Consider the following 18,248-nt stretch of genomic DNA (forward strand, 5'->3'; position numbering starts at 1 on the left):
TTCTATAAGAAACCTAATTTCTGGTCTCTAGAATATCTATCATCTCTCTATAAACATCGACAGACACACCTTATTTTAGACATCCTACTTCATTACATTTCATAAGTAAGCTTTTTGTAGACACCTATAGCATGTCTACCGACACTTTAATATGTATTTACGCTATTTGCACATCTTCTAACGACCACAGTGCTGCACGTCTGAAGCATAACGGAGGCGTGCTTGACGCCGAAGCGGCAAAGGGGCCAGCCACCTCGCTGTGGCCTGTAATTGTCACAGCGACGGTTGGACGCGCGCGTGCGGCCATAAAACAGAGCGTCGTGGAGAACTTCGGCGCGATGGTCCGTTTTTGCGTATAACGATTCCTATCGTTTCCATCCTGGAAGCCTCGGTGGCACAGTCTGTAGCGAAAGCGTTCACTACGATGGCCGAGAAAACCTCCGGTTTCGACCACTGCGTGTTAAAAAAAAGAAAAAAAAAGAGATTAGTATCGCAACAGACTACGCGCAGAGCTGGCGCGGGAGCGTTCTCTGTCGCTCGAGGCGTTTCTTGTGTCGCATCTGGGATGCGCTGGTTTCATTACAGCGGCCGCCGCTGACGTCATGGCTGGAGTTTTCATTTCCGCTGTGTGCGTGGCGCTGTAACCATGGCAGCGACGCCATCACTTTCCAGTGCAACTGGCTGCGCGACGAGGCCTGCAAAACACGAGCTGTGTGTCATGAAAAAAATTGGCGAGTACACAAGCAGGGGGAACAGAGTAACCGAAGAAGTTGGTCGTTTATAAATAATCTGCTGCTCTAGAACGGCTCAAATACTGAAGGCTACATTTTACACAAACTTACATGTTATTTTCACTATTGTAGATTGCATGTACCAAGCGGTAATATGGCGAGGCCGCATAATGTAGATAGACATAGAGAAAGAGAGAGAGAGAGAGATGAAATAGATAAAGAGGCTAACAATCTGAGTTTCCGGTTTGCGGCACTGCACTGCGACAAAAAAAACCATGAAGCCGCTTTCGTTACAGAAATGGAGAGAGGTAGGAAAGGCAGGGAGGTTATACGGATGCTAGTTACCGGTTTGCTACCCTGCACTGGGATGAGAGAGCTAAGGGTTGGAAATAGGAGAGACAGAGAGAGAAAGAACAAGGAAAGATTAACAGGAAGGGAGTTCCAATTAGAGGCGTTCACACGGGCCGGTGGTCGTCCAACTGATTGTGCCAGTGCAGTGTGCCGAGACAATCGCTTTCCGTTTTCATTATAGGCGGTCGTACAGGCCGGTGGCTTGAAAAAAGTTTTCCTTGCATGTCCTTCTGATATGATGAGTCCCCCCGATGCTGTAGAATTCCCTCTTCCACTATGATAGTTAAGTGCTCAATAATCTTATGAGAAGGTGTGTGTGTGTGTGTGTGTGTGTGTGTGTGTGTGTGTGTGTGTGTGTGTGCGTGTGCGTGTGCGCGTGTGCGTGCGTGTGTGTGTGTGTGTGCGCGTGTGTGTGTGTGTGCGAGTGTGCGTGCGTGTGCGTGTTTACAAGGCACGAATCGCCGCGACCATTTGGCACCACTGAATCAAAAGGTAAATACCAAAGGGCCCTTAGACACAACGTGTCGCCACTGTTCCCGAAGCACAGCAGGCTGCCCGCTTCGACAGCACCCTTCTTGGGGGCCTCCGCTCGCCGCGCGCTTTGTCCAGCTCGGAATTCCGGCCGCGAGGTCGACAATTACGGGACGAGCCGACGGCAGCGGCGGCAGCTCGAGCGAGGCGGCTTTTTAACGGCTTCGCAACCGAGCCAAAATACGAGGCTGCTGCCTTCAGCTTTAGCAGACAACGCGAAGCGCGGGCATTTTTCTTTCCTACAGGGTACGTATAGACGAACTCGCGGGAAGGGCGATCCTGGCCCGGCACCCATGTTGTCGTCCGCGCGCGTGCCGACCAGGCGCACAGCCAAGCGTGAACAGCCGGCGGCGCAAGGGTCATTCACGAGGGGCTCGCGTACACCGCTGACCATTTAGGCGCCCCCGGCAGGGAACTCCCCCCGCCGCCAGGGAGCCCTGTAACGCACGGTTCAACGACCCCGGGCAGTTGACCGGTCAACGGTGGTGGCGGACGGGCGGCGTTGTTTTTGCCGCGACCTCCTCCGTCATCTCTCCGGCTCAGCGTGCGGCTGCGGCAACTTTCTCGTTCGGCTCGCGCGAAACTGTAGCGACGGCTTTGATCGCCGGTTCCGTGGGTCGGTTTGTTTCTCGACTCTCGGCGGTGTATCGCGTCACGGCGAGACCGAGATGTGCGGTTATACGAGAGAAAGTGGAACGAAAGGAGAAAAGAAAATTCGCGCAAGCACGAAAGGTCAGCACGAACACTCTTCTTTTTTTCTTCTTTTTGTAAGTTTGTTTCGTGCTCAGCTGCGTTGCCGAACAATCGTGAACCGATTCGAATTACAACGCCGGCTCTTCTAAAATGTGTGGTTAATAGGGCAGTCAGACGTGTTGAAGTAAACGAGAACACGAATGATAAATAAACTAGCGAATGTAGTGAACTGCGAAGGCTCATTAAAAAAGAAGACGGTGACAAGTGGTTCGACGATGGTAACGACGGCGCGACGTCAATAACGACGACAGTGACTGCACGATGGACTTGCACGTCGCCAACAGGGAAGGAATCGAATTCTGATTGGGGCAAATGGCTTTCTTTCATGGCGACTTCCCTGAACCAAACGTGGAGCTAACAACCAGGGATAGACGTCGCAAAAGCTGGGTAGTCTCTACAGTTATCACTGCAAAAGCGAGCAGAAAGCGACGACTCAGGCCAAAGCACTGAGTATGGACAGCTGGGCTAGTTGGCTATGATTAGCATTGTGAAACAAAGTTCCAGCGCACATTTGAACAAGGACGAGGCGAGAAAGACAACACGAACACCGGCGTTCGTGTTGTCTTTCTCGCCTCGTCCTTGTTCAAATGTGCGCCAAAGCACTGGACCGACATGCTATAAAGGAGGTTTTGAAGAAACCATCGTCCGTGCCTTTAGTGCAGCATACTGGACAAGTAAGCGTAAAATAGGTTTAGAATCTCTTCAAATTGTTGGCACCGCAACATATGAGGCACTCGCCGCTCTCGCCACCCCGTTTCATTGGTCAGCAAGAGTGAGAGTGACTCGTCCTGAAGACCGCGTGCGCAAGACAGCAAGATGCTCACCTGCAGCGCCCTTTTGTATGCCCATCGATATTGCTTGCCGTGCTCCTTCGCGAAGGCGTCTGACCTTTCAGGAATCTGGCGTTCCATAAATAGCATCACTTTCGGCGGCATTTGCGTTTTTACAACGGTCCGAGGGTGCGCGCCGATTCTTCTTTCGGATCGGGGCCACAGGGCAGCCCGATCCAGGCACGATATGGTAAGGGCGAAAACAAGGATAGTGTTATACTTCACTTTCTTTTGGCGTTGCGGCATTTGTACCGTAGTATACAGCATGGAAGTACACACAGCCACAACAGCATCCTTAGGTACAGTACGAAGGTATACAGCCCCGGGCTCTACGCTTCAGGAGGCTGGCGTCAAGTTTCTTTTTAAAACCTTTTTTTTTTTCTCTGCTCGGGCTCATGATAAGACGGAGGGCGATGGCACGCCAGTGGCTGGGTTGAGATTATTTCGCATTCGCGAAGTTTATCTGGGACACGCGTTCGCACGTACGTATACGCGCGTGCCTTGGTGCTCGCCTGGTGCGGCTCCACCCTGAGATATATGAAGTGCGGTCGCCCTTCCTTTTGGCCTACATGCCTATTAGTGCCACCCTTGTATAATGGGCCCGTATTGATGGTCTCGCGTCGAGGACTCTAAATTCGGCGCGTTCGCATTCTGCAACTCAAGACCTCGCGAGGTCGCCGAGGCAGCTTTATTGATGGGGAAATCAATCGGCAGCGGGCAGAATACAGAGACAGGTAGAAAGGACTCGAAGTGCAAGCACTGACCCTTAACGCTGATTTGACTGAGAGCGCTTGACCTCAAACGCAATGCTGTCTGCCCTGAAAATAGGCCTGAAAGCAAACGACTTTATAAAAACATGTGGCGGTTGGTGAGAGTTACGCTGACCGTAGTGAGACGGTATGAACGCCTTATACTGACGCACAAGTCCCGGGACCTGCGCGTCAATAATAAATAACGCTGCGCACCCGGTAAACTTTCAGGTCACACACGGCACATGTGCATCAGCGTGGCACAGCGTTCCTGAAAAAAAAAAGAAGTACCCAGCGCAAAGCGTTGAAGAAAGGAAATACATGCCAATTATTGTTTGGTACAAGGTAGGCCGCGAAGTGCATGCAGATTTGTTAACAATGCATGTAGTTTTGACGTAGGAAAAGAAGGCTGGCTTTCTGTCTCCTAATATGTATGGCACCACTGGAGGATTCCTTTATTTCATCGCAAGACTTCGCGCTCTGACTGAGGACGTATGAGACGTACAGCACATCAGTACCAATTGGCGTGGCTTTGAATTCTCTTACTTGTCTCTTCCCTGTGACATCAGGAATACGCATATTAGGATCGACGTGCGATTAAGGTATATAAAGCAGATTTTTTTCTTTTTTAAACACAAAACCCGCATTTATGTTTCCCACGTAGGGGGGCCGAGCCTTACAATATTGTGACGGGCGCAAAATGAAAAAAAAAATATGAAATCAATTTACGCTTGCATGTTGCTACGCAACCACGTTATGTAGTGTAAAAACCGGCGTAAGAGTGTGAAACAATGTTCATAATTACTACAGAAAAAACTACCAAGACTAAAATTTAGGATGATGATATTTGGGGTTTCGTAGAGCAAGGGGAAACGAAAAGGAGACACGAAATGACGCGCCGTTTGGTGTCTCCCTTTAAAGCGTCTTCGTAGTTTGCGCTGTATAGTAATTGTGACTCAATGCCAACTATAGCCGAACTCGCCGCTCTCATAAATGTTTAGTACGGCGTGCACCTCGGTCTCGCACTTTGCATGCCACGCGTAAGCAGACTTCAAGCAGCCTTCCCGTTTGTTATCGTCCTTACTCGCAAACGCATACGTCGAAAAGATCCGTCGCGTCGGCAAACCCTACGGGAACCAAGAATTCAAAACCAGTTTTCTTCTACCTACACGTGCCGTTCCGCCAAAGCGTTGTTACACGCTCCATTCACCTGTCAGCAAATAAATAATCAGAAAAAATGTAGCGTTTTGTTATTTTTATTTTCTCTCGCCTCACTAACGCATACGAATGTGCGTATGTGCCAGGATTTCCGTGTACACGCGTGTTTTCGCCATTCCCTTGTCCAAGAGAAAAAGCCTGCAAGTTCGCGGAACCGATCGGCACTTGTGCACTGCAGTACAGCCGAGCTTCAACGGAACAAGATTGAAAAAAAGGAAAACATGCGTTCGCCATTTCCTCAGCGCTATACACGCATTTCTTTTGTCCACCCGAGAGCGGCCGCCAGCGTGTTTGTCGAACATCACGATTACTCGACTAGTCAGTGCTGCTCGCCGGCCGGGCGCCATTTAATTTCTCTTTCGCGCGCCCCATTTCGGACGTCTCGCTCGCTGCCGGCTTTGTGAGTTCTATTCTTAATATACAGCCGGCCGAACGTTGGCATGTACGAGACTACGCAGGCTTTTTGCGCTCTCCTTTGCGCATTACCTTCCGCTGCGTCGATTTTCCTTCTTCTTCCTTCCAAGATCCTTTTCCTCTCCTTGTTTGGGCATCTCGTCCATTGTGTGCCGGCTCATTTTTCTTCGCGCGCGCTCTTCTTTCTTCGCCATTTAAGCACAAAAGCTCGCGCGCCTTATACCGGGCGTATGGGTGTACGACGTATGCAGTACACCGCCAGGGGCGGTGCGTATATCGGTACCGCGCTTCCGAAAACCAGGAAGTCCGTCCCGGTTGCTGCCGCTGGCCGCGCCACTGTTCGTCGGTCGCGCCATTGTGTTTGCGCGCGCGTGCCGTGCGCGCCAGACAAAACTGGAGACCGACTTCTTTTCTAAAGCGAGAGGAGCAAGAAGACGTCGTCTAGAAAGAGAGATAGAGAGAGAGAAAGAAAGAAATGCTTTCAAGGTAAAACGAAAAGGACAAGACCTCGAGGGAAGACTGCCCAGAAGAGGGAGGGAGAGAGCGGAAGAACACAACAGGAAGATGATATAGCTCCTCCTAACGGCCGCTGTAAGCAAGTTCTCGAGCAGCGTAGATTGAGACGTGAACACGAGATCCTCCGAACAAAGGAGAATAAATGTGGCCGCATGGAGCGCAGTCTCTGGTTCCGGGGTTGCCGTGCAACACGGTCTGTGTTGTGTGCGCGGAAAGCTTCGTTGCAGAACGGTAACGGCGGCGTCCAACCATCGACGTGTGCCGTGTGCATACCTGTTGGTAGTGTAGCGCCATTTTAAAGAAAAAAAAAGTGCATATAATAAGAACGACAAAAAAGTCTGAAATCTGCTCGAAAGGACTGCGGTGTCATACACGGTCGCCTCTTCCTCCCTTTGTGTGGCTTTAGTTGACTGGCATAGACAAGGTAGCGCTGCTCACTACATTAGTGTCGTTCTCGGGCTCATCTCCGTACGTCCAATATATATATATATATATATATATATATATATATATATATATATATATATATATATATATATATATATATATATATATATATATATATACACACGCGGTACCGTGGTCATCGCGGCTTAGCTGCGCAGTCACGAACGTAGATGTCGAGGGTAGATGGACTCTAGACAACCCTTCAGTCGCGTTCAAAAGAAGGGCTCGCTTCGAGCTTCGCCGAGCTGGAACCTCTAACGGGTCGACGATGCTTTCTTTGTACGAGTCGTTCGTGTACCGTATCGGCAGTCCATCCTGTTGCCAGTCTATATGACGCTCATTAATAAGAACAAATAGTTTCGTTCCTTCTTTTTCTTTCTTTTTTTACTCTTCCCGCGGTCCTCGCGAGAGCACACCTGCGGCTCCTTGAAAGCTGCAGTCCTTGGATTTTTCTGACTGGTCATTACCAAAATAGCGCAGACCTCGTTCTTTAATCCTCACTCTCATATAATCAGCACGGAAAGCTTCATCCGGAGCTCTTCATCTACATCCTGTGGTTATTTCGACAATTAAATGAAGAAAAAAAGAACGCTTTCATTGCCGTTTTCCATAGTTTGGTTTTTAGTTTGAACACCTTTTATGGCGCCCTTTAATTGCATAACAGTTTAGGTATACAGATACTGGGGCCATCAAGAGCACTCTCTGTGACTGCTTCAGTGCCAAACAACTCTCGTGCCTTGTTTTCGCTGGCAGCTTAATGTAAAACAGCTTAGAGTGAAATTTACATGCCTCTTTGCTAACTAAAGTTTTCGTCTCTTCGGCACGACCTATATGTACGACGACATTCAGGATAATGAAAACTGGAACAAAGCGCGGCCAGCTTATGTATTATCGTATAGCTACCCATATCGATAAAGAAATCCACACACGTTAGGGAGGCACCAATCTGAACTGTGTACAGCTGCGCGTATTGATAGCTCATTTGCGCAAATTTGCCATGTATTTTGTGCCAGCTTAAGTGAGCTGGCAAGCAGCTTATACAAGTGTTAAAATCCGCATCTAAAGATTGAATTTCGCATAAATGATTTGATGTTGTCATCAACATCAACCCACCGCAGCAGCTCGGGGGCTATGGCGTGCATCTTGATGAGCTTCGATGGTTCTATCTGTGCCGCGGCGGCCTCATTCCGATGGGCCTCATCCCGATGCAAAAACGCTCGTGTATCGTGCATTGAGTGAGTGCACATTAGAGGACCCCACGTGGACAAAATTAATTCGAAGCTCCCTTTTATGGTGTCTCATAATCAGATCGGAGCTTTGGTTCGCAGATCCCCAGAATTTAATTTTTTAGTATTGTCATCAGTGTTACCGCCTTACAAAATAAAATATACGTACGCGCGTATACCCCAAACTGTATAGGCAAAACGTGCGAACTTATCTATTTCGTCCTTGAATAATCTAAGGGCAAGGTGCTCCTCCCAGAGTTACGCCCTACACCGAAAAAAAAGGAAAGAACCGCCCAGCACTAGAACGTGTGCGACGCCATTATGCATGCCGCTCAGTTGCTGAGATTGCAAATGCACTGTCTTTACACCCGTTTCCTCTTGTTTCGCCTGCAGGGAGCGGAAACAGTGGAGCGCCTGAATGAAACCGGTCAGCTCAGGCAGATGCTCAAACCGTACAAGGTAAGCCATATATGCGATTTATTGATGACCTCGTTCTTGTGTGCACTGAGTGATTTCCGAAAAAGAAAAAAATATGGCCGACGTCAATCTTGCCTCACATTTCTTATAGCCTGCAGCAGGGTCTTCAGCTATCGCTCGCTGCTCTATTTTAATATATCATAAAGGTCGGAGCAACGGTGGTCTTAGCTTCAGTGTTCGCTTCGCCTTCATCTCGAAACAAAACGGCGTGCAAAAACGCGAGGACGGAAAGAACAAGTGACGCACACCACAGGCGCTGACTCGTAACTGAAGGGTTGGTTGAATCAGTCACACAAATGTAAACAAGCACACAAGCATATACGGGAGATGAGTTGCCGCGGCCTTCTAAATCAGCTGAAGTTATGAAAATATCTGCTGCAGAACGGTAAATTTCTTGTCAACCAAGTGATGTTCGGCTAACACAATTCCCCTTCCCCGCCCCCCCCCCCCTTTTTTTTTTGTGTCAACCAAGTGATGTTCGGATAACACAATTTAGCTTTTCTATGCTTATCTGATAGCCTTCTATCACTTCCCGGAGAGTATGATATTTATGCCTAAACAGTATCTCAGTGCTCGCAAAAAGCGATGAGCAACCGCTCGATCGGCAGTGCAAGGCCAGGTCAGTGAGAGCTGCATTCTTTACCGAAGCACTATGCTCTCTTAGTCGTACAATAATGCGGCGTCCTGTCTGCCCCACGTATGTACGGTTTTGCGCGTGATAAAGAAATCTTATACACTGCACCACTGTCACAAGGCACAAACTTTTGAGCGTGTTTGATTCCACACGTGTCTTGAGTTGACTCGCTGTGTCGAGTATAGTCCGGTTGTTAACAATAGGGCACATCCGGCCGAGTTTATTTTTGGGCAGAAAAACGACGTTGATATCATACCGCTTTCCGGCGTTTTTGAGACCATGGGCCAACTTGTGCTTGTATGGGATGATCACATACTTGAATGTCTTAAATCACTGGAGCAGAAAAAAAAATGATATTCGTACTAGCAATAATTTAGACTGTGCGTAGATTGTCCATATATTTATCGTAGCTTGTGAACTGTTTTGTATACTTAGACTTGTCCTATTATCGACAAAATTTACAAATGTCTGCCTATCGACCAAAATCATTAACAAGTCTTTTTTCGATATGTGATCTCTGGACATCCAAAGGAGCTGTCGCCGGAAAATCTACAGACATTCGTCGACGCAATGTGCAGAACATTAATTCCCAAACTGTCTATATAGGCAATCTATGAAGTTCATAAAAAAAACCGTCCATAGACTTTCCATGAACTTTGTAATTGAACTTTTGTGGGTAGATTGAGTACAATGTTGTGGCTTTAAGATTGCACAGCGTAACTTATTGCAACAAGACGCCTTCTTCTTTTTCTCCTTGAGCGTCTGTGGCGAGGAAAAGAAAGTAAGCGTTGGGCCATCTGATGATCTAATAATCGATGTGTGTGACTGAAGAAGCTGCACGCTGAACGATATTTTTCCGCGACAGGTCGAGATTTAATTCAGGTACGTCAAACAGAATGAGCACAGCGACTTGAATGCTTGCCAACGGCGATATTCCGCTTGATTTTTACGGTAAACCAGAAGTGTGCTCGGTCACGAGCCATTTCTTCACTAAATAACAGAAAGCTTAAAATTAAAGACGGCTTTTTTTCTATTATAGACGATGGGGTACGCGGCCACATGTTGTGGAAGCTTCTTCAAGCTAATTTTCATTATGCGGTTGGCAGCCATGAATGTTGCGCTCATGCGCAGACTCCGACGACGATTGTTTGTGTATCGGGCAGGAATCGCAAACGTGCTGCTCATGCAAATGGCAGCTTTTAGAGCTTTCGTGTCTTCCGACTCCCATTATAAGGTATCGACGCCATTAATCAACGCCGACCCCCTGCACCAGCGTACTGAAGTGTTGCCCGCGCAGGGTAATGTATAAGTGCGGCACGGCTCCCGAGTTGAGTTTGAGACGCCCGCTGCATACTGCGCCGTCCCTTACATTTGCCTTACAACTCTCTTACGAAGGAAGCACGAGTCTCACGATTGGCTTGCGATTGGCTCGCGATCTGACTCACGATTTCACTTATGGGTTAGCCGTCTATATAACGTGGTAGAATGGAATGGATTAGCGGCTGCTTTACGCGTGCGTGCTTGCTGGTACGTTGTTGAATACCACGTCGATCACAATCTGCGCGTCCCGTTCTGGTCTTTTCGCAGAAAAGCAGCGTGGGAGGCACGTGCACCATGTGCGGAGGCTACCAGTACCTGCCGTGCCCCGTCTGCGGTGGCAGCAAGAAGTCGGCGCAGCACAGGCACCGCTTCTCCTCCTCCGTCATCTTCCTCAGGTGCCTCAACTGCGACGAGGGTGGCCTGGTGCGGTGCCAGCTGTGCATCAACGGCGACAGTTGAGCGTGCTCGATTGTGAGCGCCCTCCCACGCTGCGTGCGTGCGTCGCGCCTCGACTCGCTGATATATGCGCAGTCCCGAGTTAACCACGGTGGACAGCGCCAGCTTCTTCAAGCTCCGGAGGCGGTTGCTTCACACGCCACTGAGAGACTGCCGGTGGTGTCGTGCGTGGTAGTTTCGTGAGCCACTAGCTCTACACGCTTCACGGACGGACAGCGTTTGTCGGAAGAAAAAGAAGGGCAGAGGACAGCGCAAACCGACGTGCAACGTGGTGACCTTGAGCGCACCTTCAGAGGACGCTGTTTTTTTGCCGAAACGCGGTTTCCGCGGCTACCCAATGCGTGCCCGACCTCTATACGGCTGACGTTTCTTGCTCAGCTTGTCGGACGGCTGGAGGCCCTGGCGGACTTTCGACACAGCGTTTCACGAACGACACTGCTGTCGAGTGCTCCATCTCCAGTTGCGGCAGCCTGCGCATTCTCTGCTTGAGGAAATGAAGGATCCGTGACCGGACAAACTGAACTGAGATCTGCGGAAGTTGCTCTTTTGTTGTGCTTCGATGATTGTCGCCCCCCCCCCTTTTTTTCTTCTTCTTTTTTTTTTGCCGGTGATGGCGTTCTTCAGGGCGGGTCGTGAGCAGTCGTGAATGCGTGGTCTCAATCTTGGCAGAAGGCAGAACATTGTTCACACGACATCGGCGATCTTTCGAGGACTGCGCGCAAGCTACTGTAACGCGGGCTCATAAGTTGGCTTTGCCGTCGAAGACATCGATGTGACTCCTTCATTGCTCAGTGCGACGGGGACAGTCTCCGTGTCACGCAGCACGGTGACACTCCGACTGAGAAAAAGCAGTCGGTGCAAAAAGTCATACTGGTCCAAGTGCTGTATATGGTCTGAGCTGTGTAGGATGGGCTTCGTATACCTCAGATTACTTAATCGAGCCTATTCTGCATGTTTTTTTCTGCACCATCTGCCGGTGTTATTGTAGAGTTGACGTCTTTTGTCACCTTATGCAGCATTTCACTGGTTCTTTCACCGTTGCTTAAGGTATGCTGCGAGTAGGAGCTGCCGTGTATTTTATAAGTGTACCTTGCACGTGTAATAAGTATACGTGCACGTGTAAAACATTTGTTCGCGGTGGAGTATAGATGGTTCATTTGATAATATTAAGCTCTGCTACAAAGTCAACTTGTTGGGTAACATCTCTTTGAAAGCACGGGTACCATGGTACCAGAGCAGTAACGATGCTTCCCGTGGACAGTCCTAGGTAATAAAAAGACGATTAATATCTAGACTCTTCCTGCTGCATTTATCTTTTTATAGCAAGAAACAATAAGCAAGGCTAACTGACACCGAACATGCTTCACAACGTGCGTGCGCACAGAGTGCACTGAAGATGAGTTTCCAATGATTGGTACAGTTCACATACGAGCTTCTCCGAGTGATTGGATGGTTTATTCTACAGATAGAGATAACATAGGGAGATCTCGAGCACATCCGTGGAACTTCTATCTGCCCGTCACGTAGAACTCCCGTTATGCTCGTGCCTTTTCTGTGAGAGACCTCCGCGGCCAAATACATTCTGACTTCCACTGTTAACTCCTACCTTTGGAGGCCTTTTCTTGTGTGCGTGCGCGCGCGAGGTTTAGAGAGGCACCACTAACAAAATGTACAGAGCTCTGACTACAAAGACGTAATGTAATTTTTTACTGACGTTCCCCATAATGGTCGCTGTGGATTGCTCTAGTAAGCGTGTGTTCAGCGGTTTTGAGTGCGGCCTTGACATTTCTGAGATCTAGCGTTTCGGTGAAAGAGGAGACGTTGGAAGAACTTCAAGCTTCTACTGCGACGTAGGAAGTGGATGTTTGTTAATGCTTGGAAATTTTGTGGACTCCATCAACTTCCGCTGCGTGCTATTAACTATCGCTCTTTCGGAATACGGCGTGCGCTTTGATACGAATGTGGCTTAGGATTCAGTTCGCGAAGATTGTGTGATGTGCGACTTAATCATATTGCTCAAGTCATATGACCGGGCGGTGGCGATGTTTCAGTTGAAAGTGCCTGTGAAAATTTTCTCGTTAGTTAAGCCCACAGTGCTACTTCAGCGCATTGCAACCCCGCTTGTGCGTGCGACGTCTTATACGTGTCCCAGTGAGTAACGTGAGTGTATGTATGTGTGTGTGTGCGTGCCGATCTTGGGTTCTTACAAACTAATCAGAGGGCGGAATGTGGCTCCGATGGAATGGACAACCTCTGCGTCACATTGTGGCTGTGTGTGGGACATGAAAGCTGCAACTTCGCTGCACTTGGATAGTTTGGATGCCATTTAAAGTCAGGTTAACTACCTTTGTGGGACTGTTTTTTTTCTTCGGTTGATTGCTTGACCGAGAACAACGTTCGTGGGACAGCTCGCTTTTAATTCGTATTTGGCGACATAGCGCACACAGCTACGTCGTTTTCGCGGTACCAATTGAAAATTATTTCTACTTTTATTTGCCTTACGTCATTTACTTGTCGTAGCGCAGGAATTTCAACCTCCTCGTGGTGCTGACGCGCATCCTCCCTTTGGTTTTGAAGTGATCTTACCTGACAGCATGCTTTTATCACCGTTACTGCCAACACTGCCTCGTGGATTGCTGCATTACGATAAGGATTGCGTAATGCCGAACTGTGACGCATTTCAAAACTTTTTTCTTTTCTCTTTCTTCTTTTTTTTTTTAGAGAGTGTGCCGCGCACTTCCGTTTAGGAAATTTACACCAGCAGGGGCAAATCGAATGTCAGAAATGCCCAAGAAGTCACTCTCGATTTGATTTGCGTGATCGATTTCGTAGGACGACTGCACAATTCACATAAGTTCTCGCTGGCATATACTGTACCGGAAAACACAGCAATGAGTATACTCTCGACTTTCAGAGCGTTCAGGATCATTCCGCACGCAGTGTGTAATTTCGCGGGCTGTTTCCTGTTGTGAGTACAAGATTCCCTATTAAAGGCGCTGGCTGCGAAACTTCCAGTGTGTGCTGTTGTGTGTTTTCTAGTCAATGAACAAGTGCTGCGCGCGATGACCACTAGGTGGCGAGCAGCGCTTTGAGGGCAGCGGTCACGGATGACGATTAACGGATAAATGACTCGATCGAGTGGTATGGGAATATCGAATGAGAACTGCGTACTGAGCGGGCACTCTGTCAAACTTCCATGATAATGTACGCTTTCTAGCGTCCATCGCATCTCTTGTTTAGGTGTATGGGTTCAACGTCGGAAATCAACTCGTGGTTTACGAGGAACTAAACAATTATAAATTGCGGAGCTTTATGTGAAAACAAAAGAAAACAACATGATCTGATGAGGCACGGCATAGCGAGGGACTCTGGAATAATTTTGAGCACCTGGGGTTAAGTGTGCACCTACTAAACCAAAGTGCACGAGCGTTCTTGCGTTTCGTTCCCATCCGCATGCCAACTCCACGGCCGGGATCGTACCCAAGACCTCGAGCACAGCAGCTGAACGTCATAGCCAAGGAATCATAGTCACGGTATGATAGTGAGATACTCGATGACCGGAGCTTTCATGCTGGCTGAAATGTAGACATTGACTTAATCTGCAACATCACGCAATATATATATATTTCGGCCGGGGGCTACAGCGCTGCCATAACGCAGCGTAAGATGGAACGCCTCACTGCCGAGTGCATACGCAACACTGAATATACGTCGTAAGTATACAGGGTGTCTCAGCTAACTTTAGCCAAGCTGTTCAATGTTCAACGAAAAGTGAGATTAAAAAAAAAGAAACGCGGTTCAAGATAAAATGACAACTCTTACAGTGTTCGTTCGTCGGACCTCTGAATACCGGAGTCATAGGTCTTAGAATCGTGCCTTGCACCGTGTCTTTTTTTTTCTAGAAAAATGTTTTTGAAGAATTTAGCTAAAGTTAGCAGGGAAAACAAAATCCAGCTAAATACGAAATAAACCGCGTGATCTGGCGCCTGCGCGACTGCTGTGGTGTTGCGCTCAAGCGTGCAATGGGTGAACAATAAGCACGGCCGCCTGCCGACTGTGGCCACGGGTTTACACCGGTTGTAGGCATATCTGGGCATTCGGCTCTTGTCTCGTAACGGAAAGAACGCGTGCTATAGCTGGCCGAGCGCTGCCGAAACGATAAAGCGTCCGAGACTGTGAAGGATGAGGAAAATGCTTTTTAGGAAAAGGTGAAGCGCGTGAGAACGATGGAAGGCGTTGACTGCTACAGTCATTTGCCCGTTGGATAAAAATTACCTGATAAGTTTCTGCTTCGGGTAAACTCATTAAAATGAGAGAGAGCGAGAGAGAGAGTATATTTGCACAGTCGGACGGCGGCTGTGCTTGTTCACCCATTGCAGGATTGAGCTCAGCACAATATAGGAGAGCGCCACATCACGTGTTTTTCTTTTTTTTTCTCGTGCTTCGCGAGTTCTTGTTTTTTTTTTCTCGTCAAAAACAACCAGGCAAACTTTAGAAAACAGAAAGACTGCTTGATACCGAAGTTATTTGAGGTGCTCTACAATTCTATAATTGACATGTAGATTCAAGCAATAATTTTAAAACTTGACCAAATAAAACAATTTATTAACATTTAGTGATGAAAAGATATAATGGTTGTAAGTACGCACGACTACCGCTAATATGCACTTGTTATGATTTTTCTAGAGCTCTTGTTTCTTTTATTTATTTTTTAAAAATCTTGGTCCAAGTTAGCTGGGACACCCGGTATGTATTCCATGTAGTTGCGCCTAAAGTGATCGGGACAATTAGGATGTCCACAGGGTTGCTCCTAAGTGTTCAGCTTAGCGCTACAGGCAAAAGAATCGCTAGTTTTAACCATGCATGGCGAGTAGCAGCGTAGAGGTATACGGTGTGGTCATTTTTAGGCTTTACGGAATGTTTAAAGATTGCCTGCGAGATGACGTAATTCATGGCCTTGAGCTGCATTAATCGAGGACGCCTACATTATTATCACGAAAAATCGAAACAAGACGTGACTAATCAACTTCGTAATTAATTACTTTACGGCAAACATTGCAATCTACGAAATGTAGCCGGCGAGCTTGCAAGGCGTATCCACTTATAATTATTTTCAGGATGACACCAGTTTCGAGATATTGTTTCAATGTGGGACGAAATACATGGACGTACAAAAGAGAGGTTCGTAAAAAAAAAAAAGAAGAAGAGTCAGAGAGAGAGAAAGAGAGACAGAGAGAGAGAGAGAGAAGTGGAACAGTGTACATTTACGGCGAGTTTGATGGCGCATATTCCCAAACTGGTATAATTCTGGAAATTCATTCCAAATGTATACGACTTCCAAACTCGCTGGCTAAAATTCGTAAATTGGCATATGTGCCTTAAATTAATTAAGGAGCGAATTAGGGATTTTGTTGATTGAACATGTGTTTCGATTTATTGTGCATGTAATGTCCGTCTCTCTGAATAATCCAGCTCAAGGACTAGAATTACGTTGTCCGCAGGGGATTTCTAAAAAAAATCTGTAAAACTTAAAAACAAATGCATGGTCAACTCGTACAGAGCTTACTTCTATGCGTCGTCATCGACTGCCTGCTCAACAGTGGGCACGATACGCTAGCGGGGCATCTCCTGAAACTGAATCCAAAAGCGATGCCAATATAATTCTTCGATCAAGGCTGACGATCGAGGTTATAGCGATGGGAGGATAAGCCACTAGGGAACGCAGGTCATGTCGGGTTAGGTCAGGTTAGGCGAAGCCCGTCGAGCCAACTAGAAATGAAATTAAGGAAGTTTTCAAAGCGGGCCTATTGGTGTGCTAGCAGTAATACTTAATTATAGTGCAAAAAAAAAAGAAAACGAACGAACGAAAAAGACGTGTCTCTTTCTCTCTTTTTCCCCCGGCCTTCGAGTCCGTCCTTTCGTCCCTTTCCAAGTCTACTGGAGCGAACTATATATTTATATATGCAAGCTAGAGCGAGACACGTGTGTGGAGCCTGTACGCATCGCACCATGTCATTTCGGGACCCAGTACGAAACGCCTGCGCATCGAAGAGAACGTAGAGATAAACACCTTTGCACATCAGTAGGCATGCCTTCTGAAACAACGCACTGGTCCTTCACGCGGTAGACGAAGGTTCACATCTTGTTGGAGAAGTGAATTGCACCCTTGTTTAATGTGCGCAGGTTTGGTTTTTAGCTAGCTACGCCAACATTACGTTTCACGAGTAAGGTGAAGAACGTGTAAATATCTTCACCGTAAAAAAAAAAAAAAGAGCCGTGGGTGAATCAGACACCTAAGACACATCGATCTACCTGGCAACACATTATCTGGCCCTAATGTTCTTGCGTTGTTCTGGATTCTTTTCGTGTCATTTCGGGCTGAAAATCACTCGTAAGCAAATGGACCACCTCGACCAGTGGTCTCAGAAACGCGGCCACCCTAGCTGTCTCTCAAACGGAGGCGTACGGTAAAATTATTTGCACCTTCGGGTATACAAAAAAGTTGTAAAATAACATACTGGTAAATGAGTTCTGCGGAAGCCCGCAAGATTGTTCAAGAAAGAGAAAGGAAATTGTCATTCACCTGACTGTAGGACGAAGCTACAAAGGAAAGCCAAACGGGCTTCTCAGAAAGAAAATAACATATACGAGTATAATAGCAAAAATAAGGTAATACTATAGGGTGTAAATTAAGCAAATAAACGAAAGTGTGTGAAATAACATCGCTGCCTAGGCAAAGTCAAGAGTCCACCCTCGTCCGCAGTTTGGGAAATTGAATATACCCATATCGGTGTAAATCGCCTGTCCTATGGTGCAGGGGTGTCAAATACGCTGCTCGATGCTATCGGCTTTGATACAGCTTCTCCAGCGCAGCAACCAATCTTGGAGTTCTTTTCTAAACTACTGAACGAAAATACGAGCATTGCTGAATGGAGTTTCTGAAGAGTAAATGAAGGAGAGCGAGGACTTTAAATCATACGAGAATTAAGTATTTACGTGAAAAGAAAAAAAAGAAGGAAAGTGTAAGTATATTTCTTAGTTGAAAGCGATATTAATTTGTTTATATTATAATTATTTTTTATCGAACGGTTTACCATACGGCACATTATTGATAAATAAACACGTGCACTGCTTCTTCGTGAAGCTGCACAAACGGCCTGTGTAACTTATCGTCCATAATTAGCCGATCATAGGCAGTGGGCTGGTCTATACGTATATCGACACTTCGAAGCACTTGTTCTCTTGGGGTCTTTGTCCCTGGATGCAGCCACAGCAGATGGCGAGCATTCGCTGCAGAAACGGGGTCAGGGCATTTCGGACACTTCACTGCAGGGTGTCCGAATGCTGGGTCCTAGGTTCATGTTACGGAAGGGGTAAGGGCCACCCCAATTCGAAGACTCCGGAGAGAGACTTCCTTCACTCGAGTTAGATTACGATGAATGTAGCAGAGAAACGTGGGGAATGGAGCTCGTGTGTGTCGAGTCGGAGGTGAGATTTCCGGGCTACGATGATGGAGCGGGGATCGGAGGGGAAAAAAGTAGGTGGGCTGTCAGGAGAAGCCGGAGAGTGGGTGATCTTGTAGGCTGTATTGTAGT

At 47.5% G+C, this 18,248-nt stretch overlaps 1 protein-coding gene across 1 annotated transcript in view; it reads left to right on the plus strand.

Moving 5' to 3' along the window:
* Nucleotides 1–13,667, plus strand: part of LOC135902561 (glutaredoxin domain-containing cysteine-rich protein CG31559-like) — a 123,957-nt gene extending 110,290 nt beyond the window's left edge. The window contains exons 3-4 of the mRNA XM_065432706.2: nucleotides 8,160–8,225; nucleotides 10,465–13,667. Coding sequence (XP_065288778.2) covers nucleotides 8,160–8,225; nucleotides 10,465–10,656 — 258 coding nt within the window. The 3' untranslated portion in view covers nucleotides 10,657–13,667. The remainder of the gene's footprint in view (nucleotides 1–8,159; nucleotides 8,226–10,464) is intronic.
* The last annotated feature ends 4,581 nt before the right edge of the window (nucleotides 13,668–18,248 follow it).

The sequence above is a fragment of the Dermacentor albipictus genome, chromosome 3 (assembly GCF_038994185.2).
Source record: "Dermacentor albipictus isolate Rhodes 1998 colony chromosome 3, USDA_Dalb.pri_finalv2, whole genome shotgun sequence".
In the NCBI taxonomy this organism is placed as follows: Eukaryota; Metazoa; Arthropoda; class Arachnida; order Ixodida; family Ixodidae; genus Dermacentor; species Dermacentor albipictus.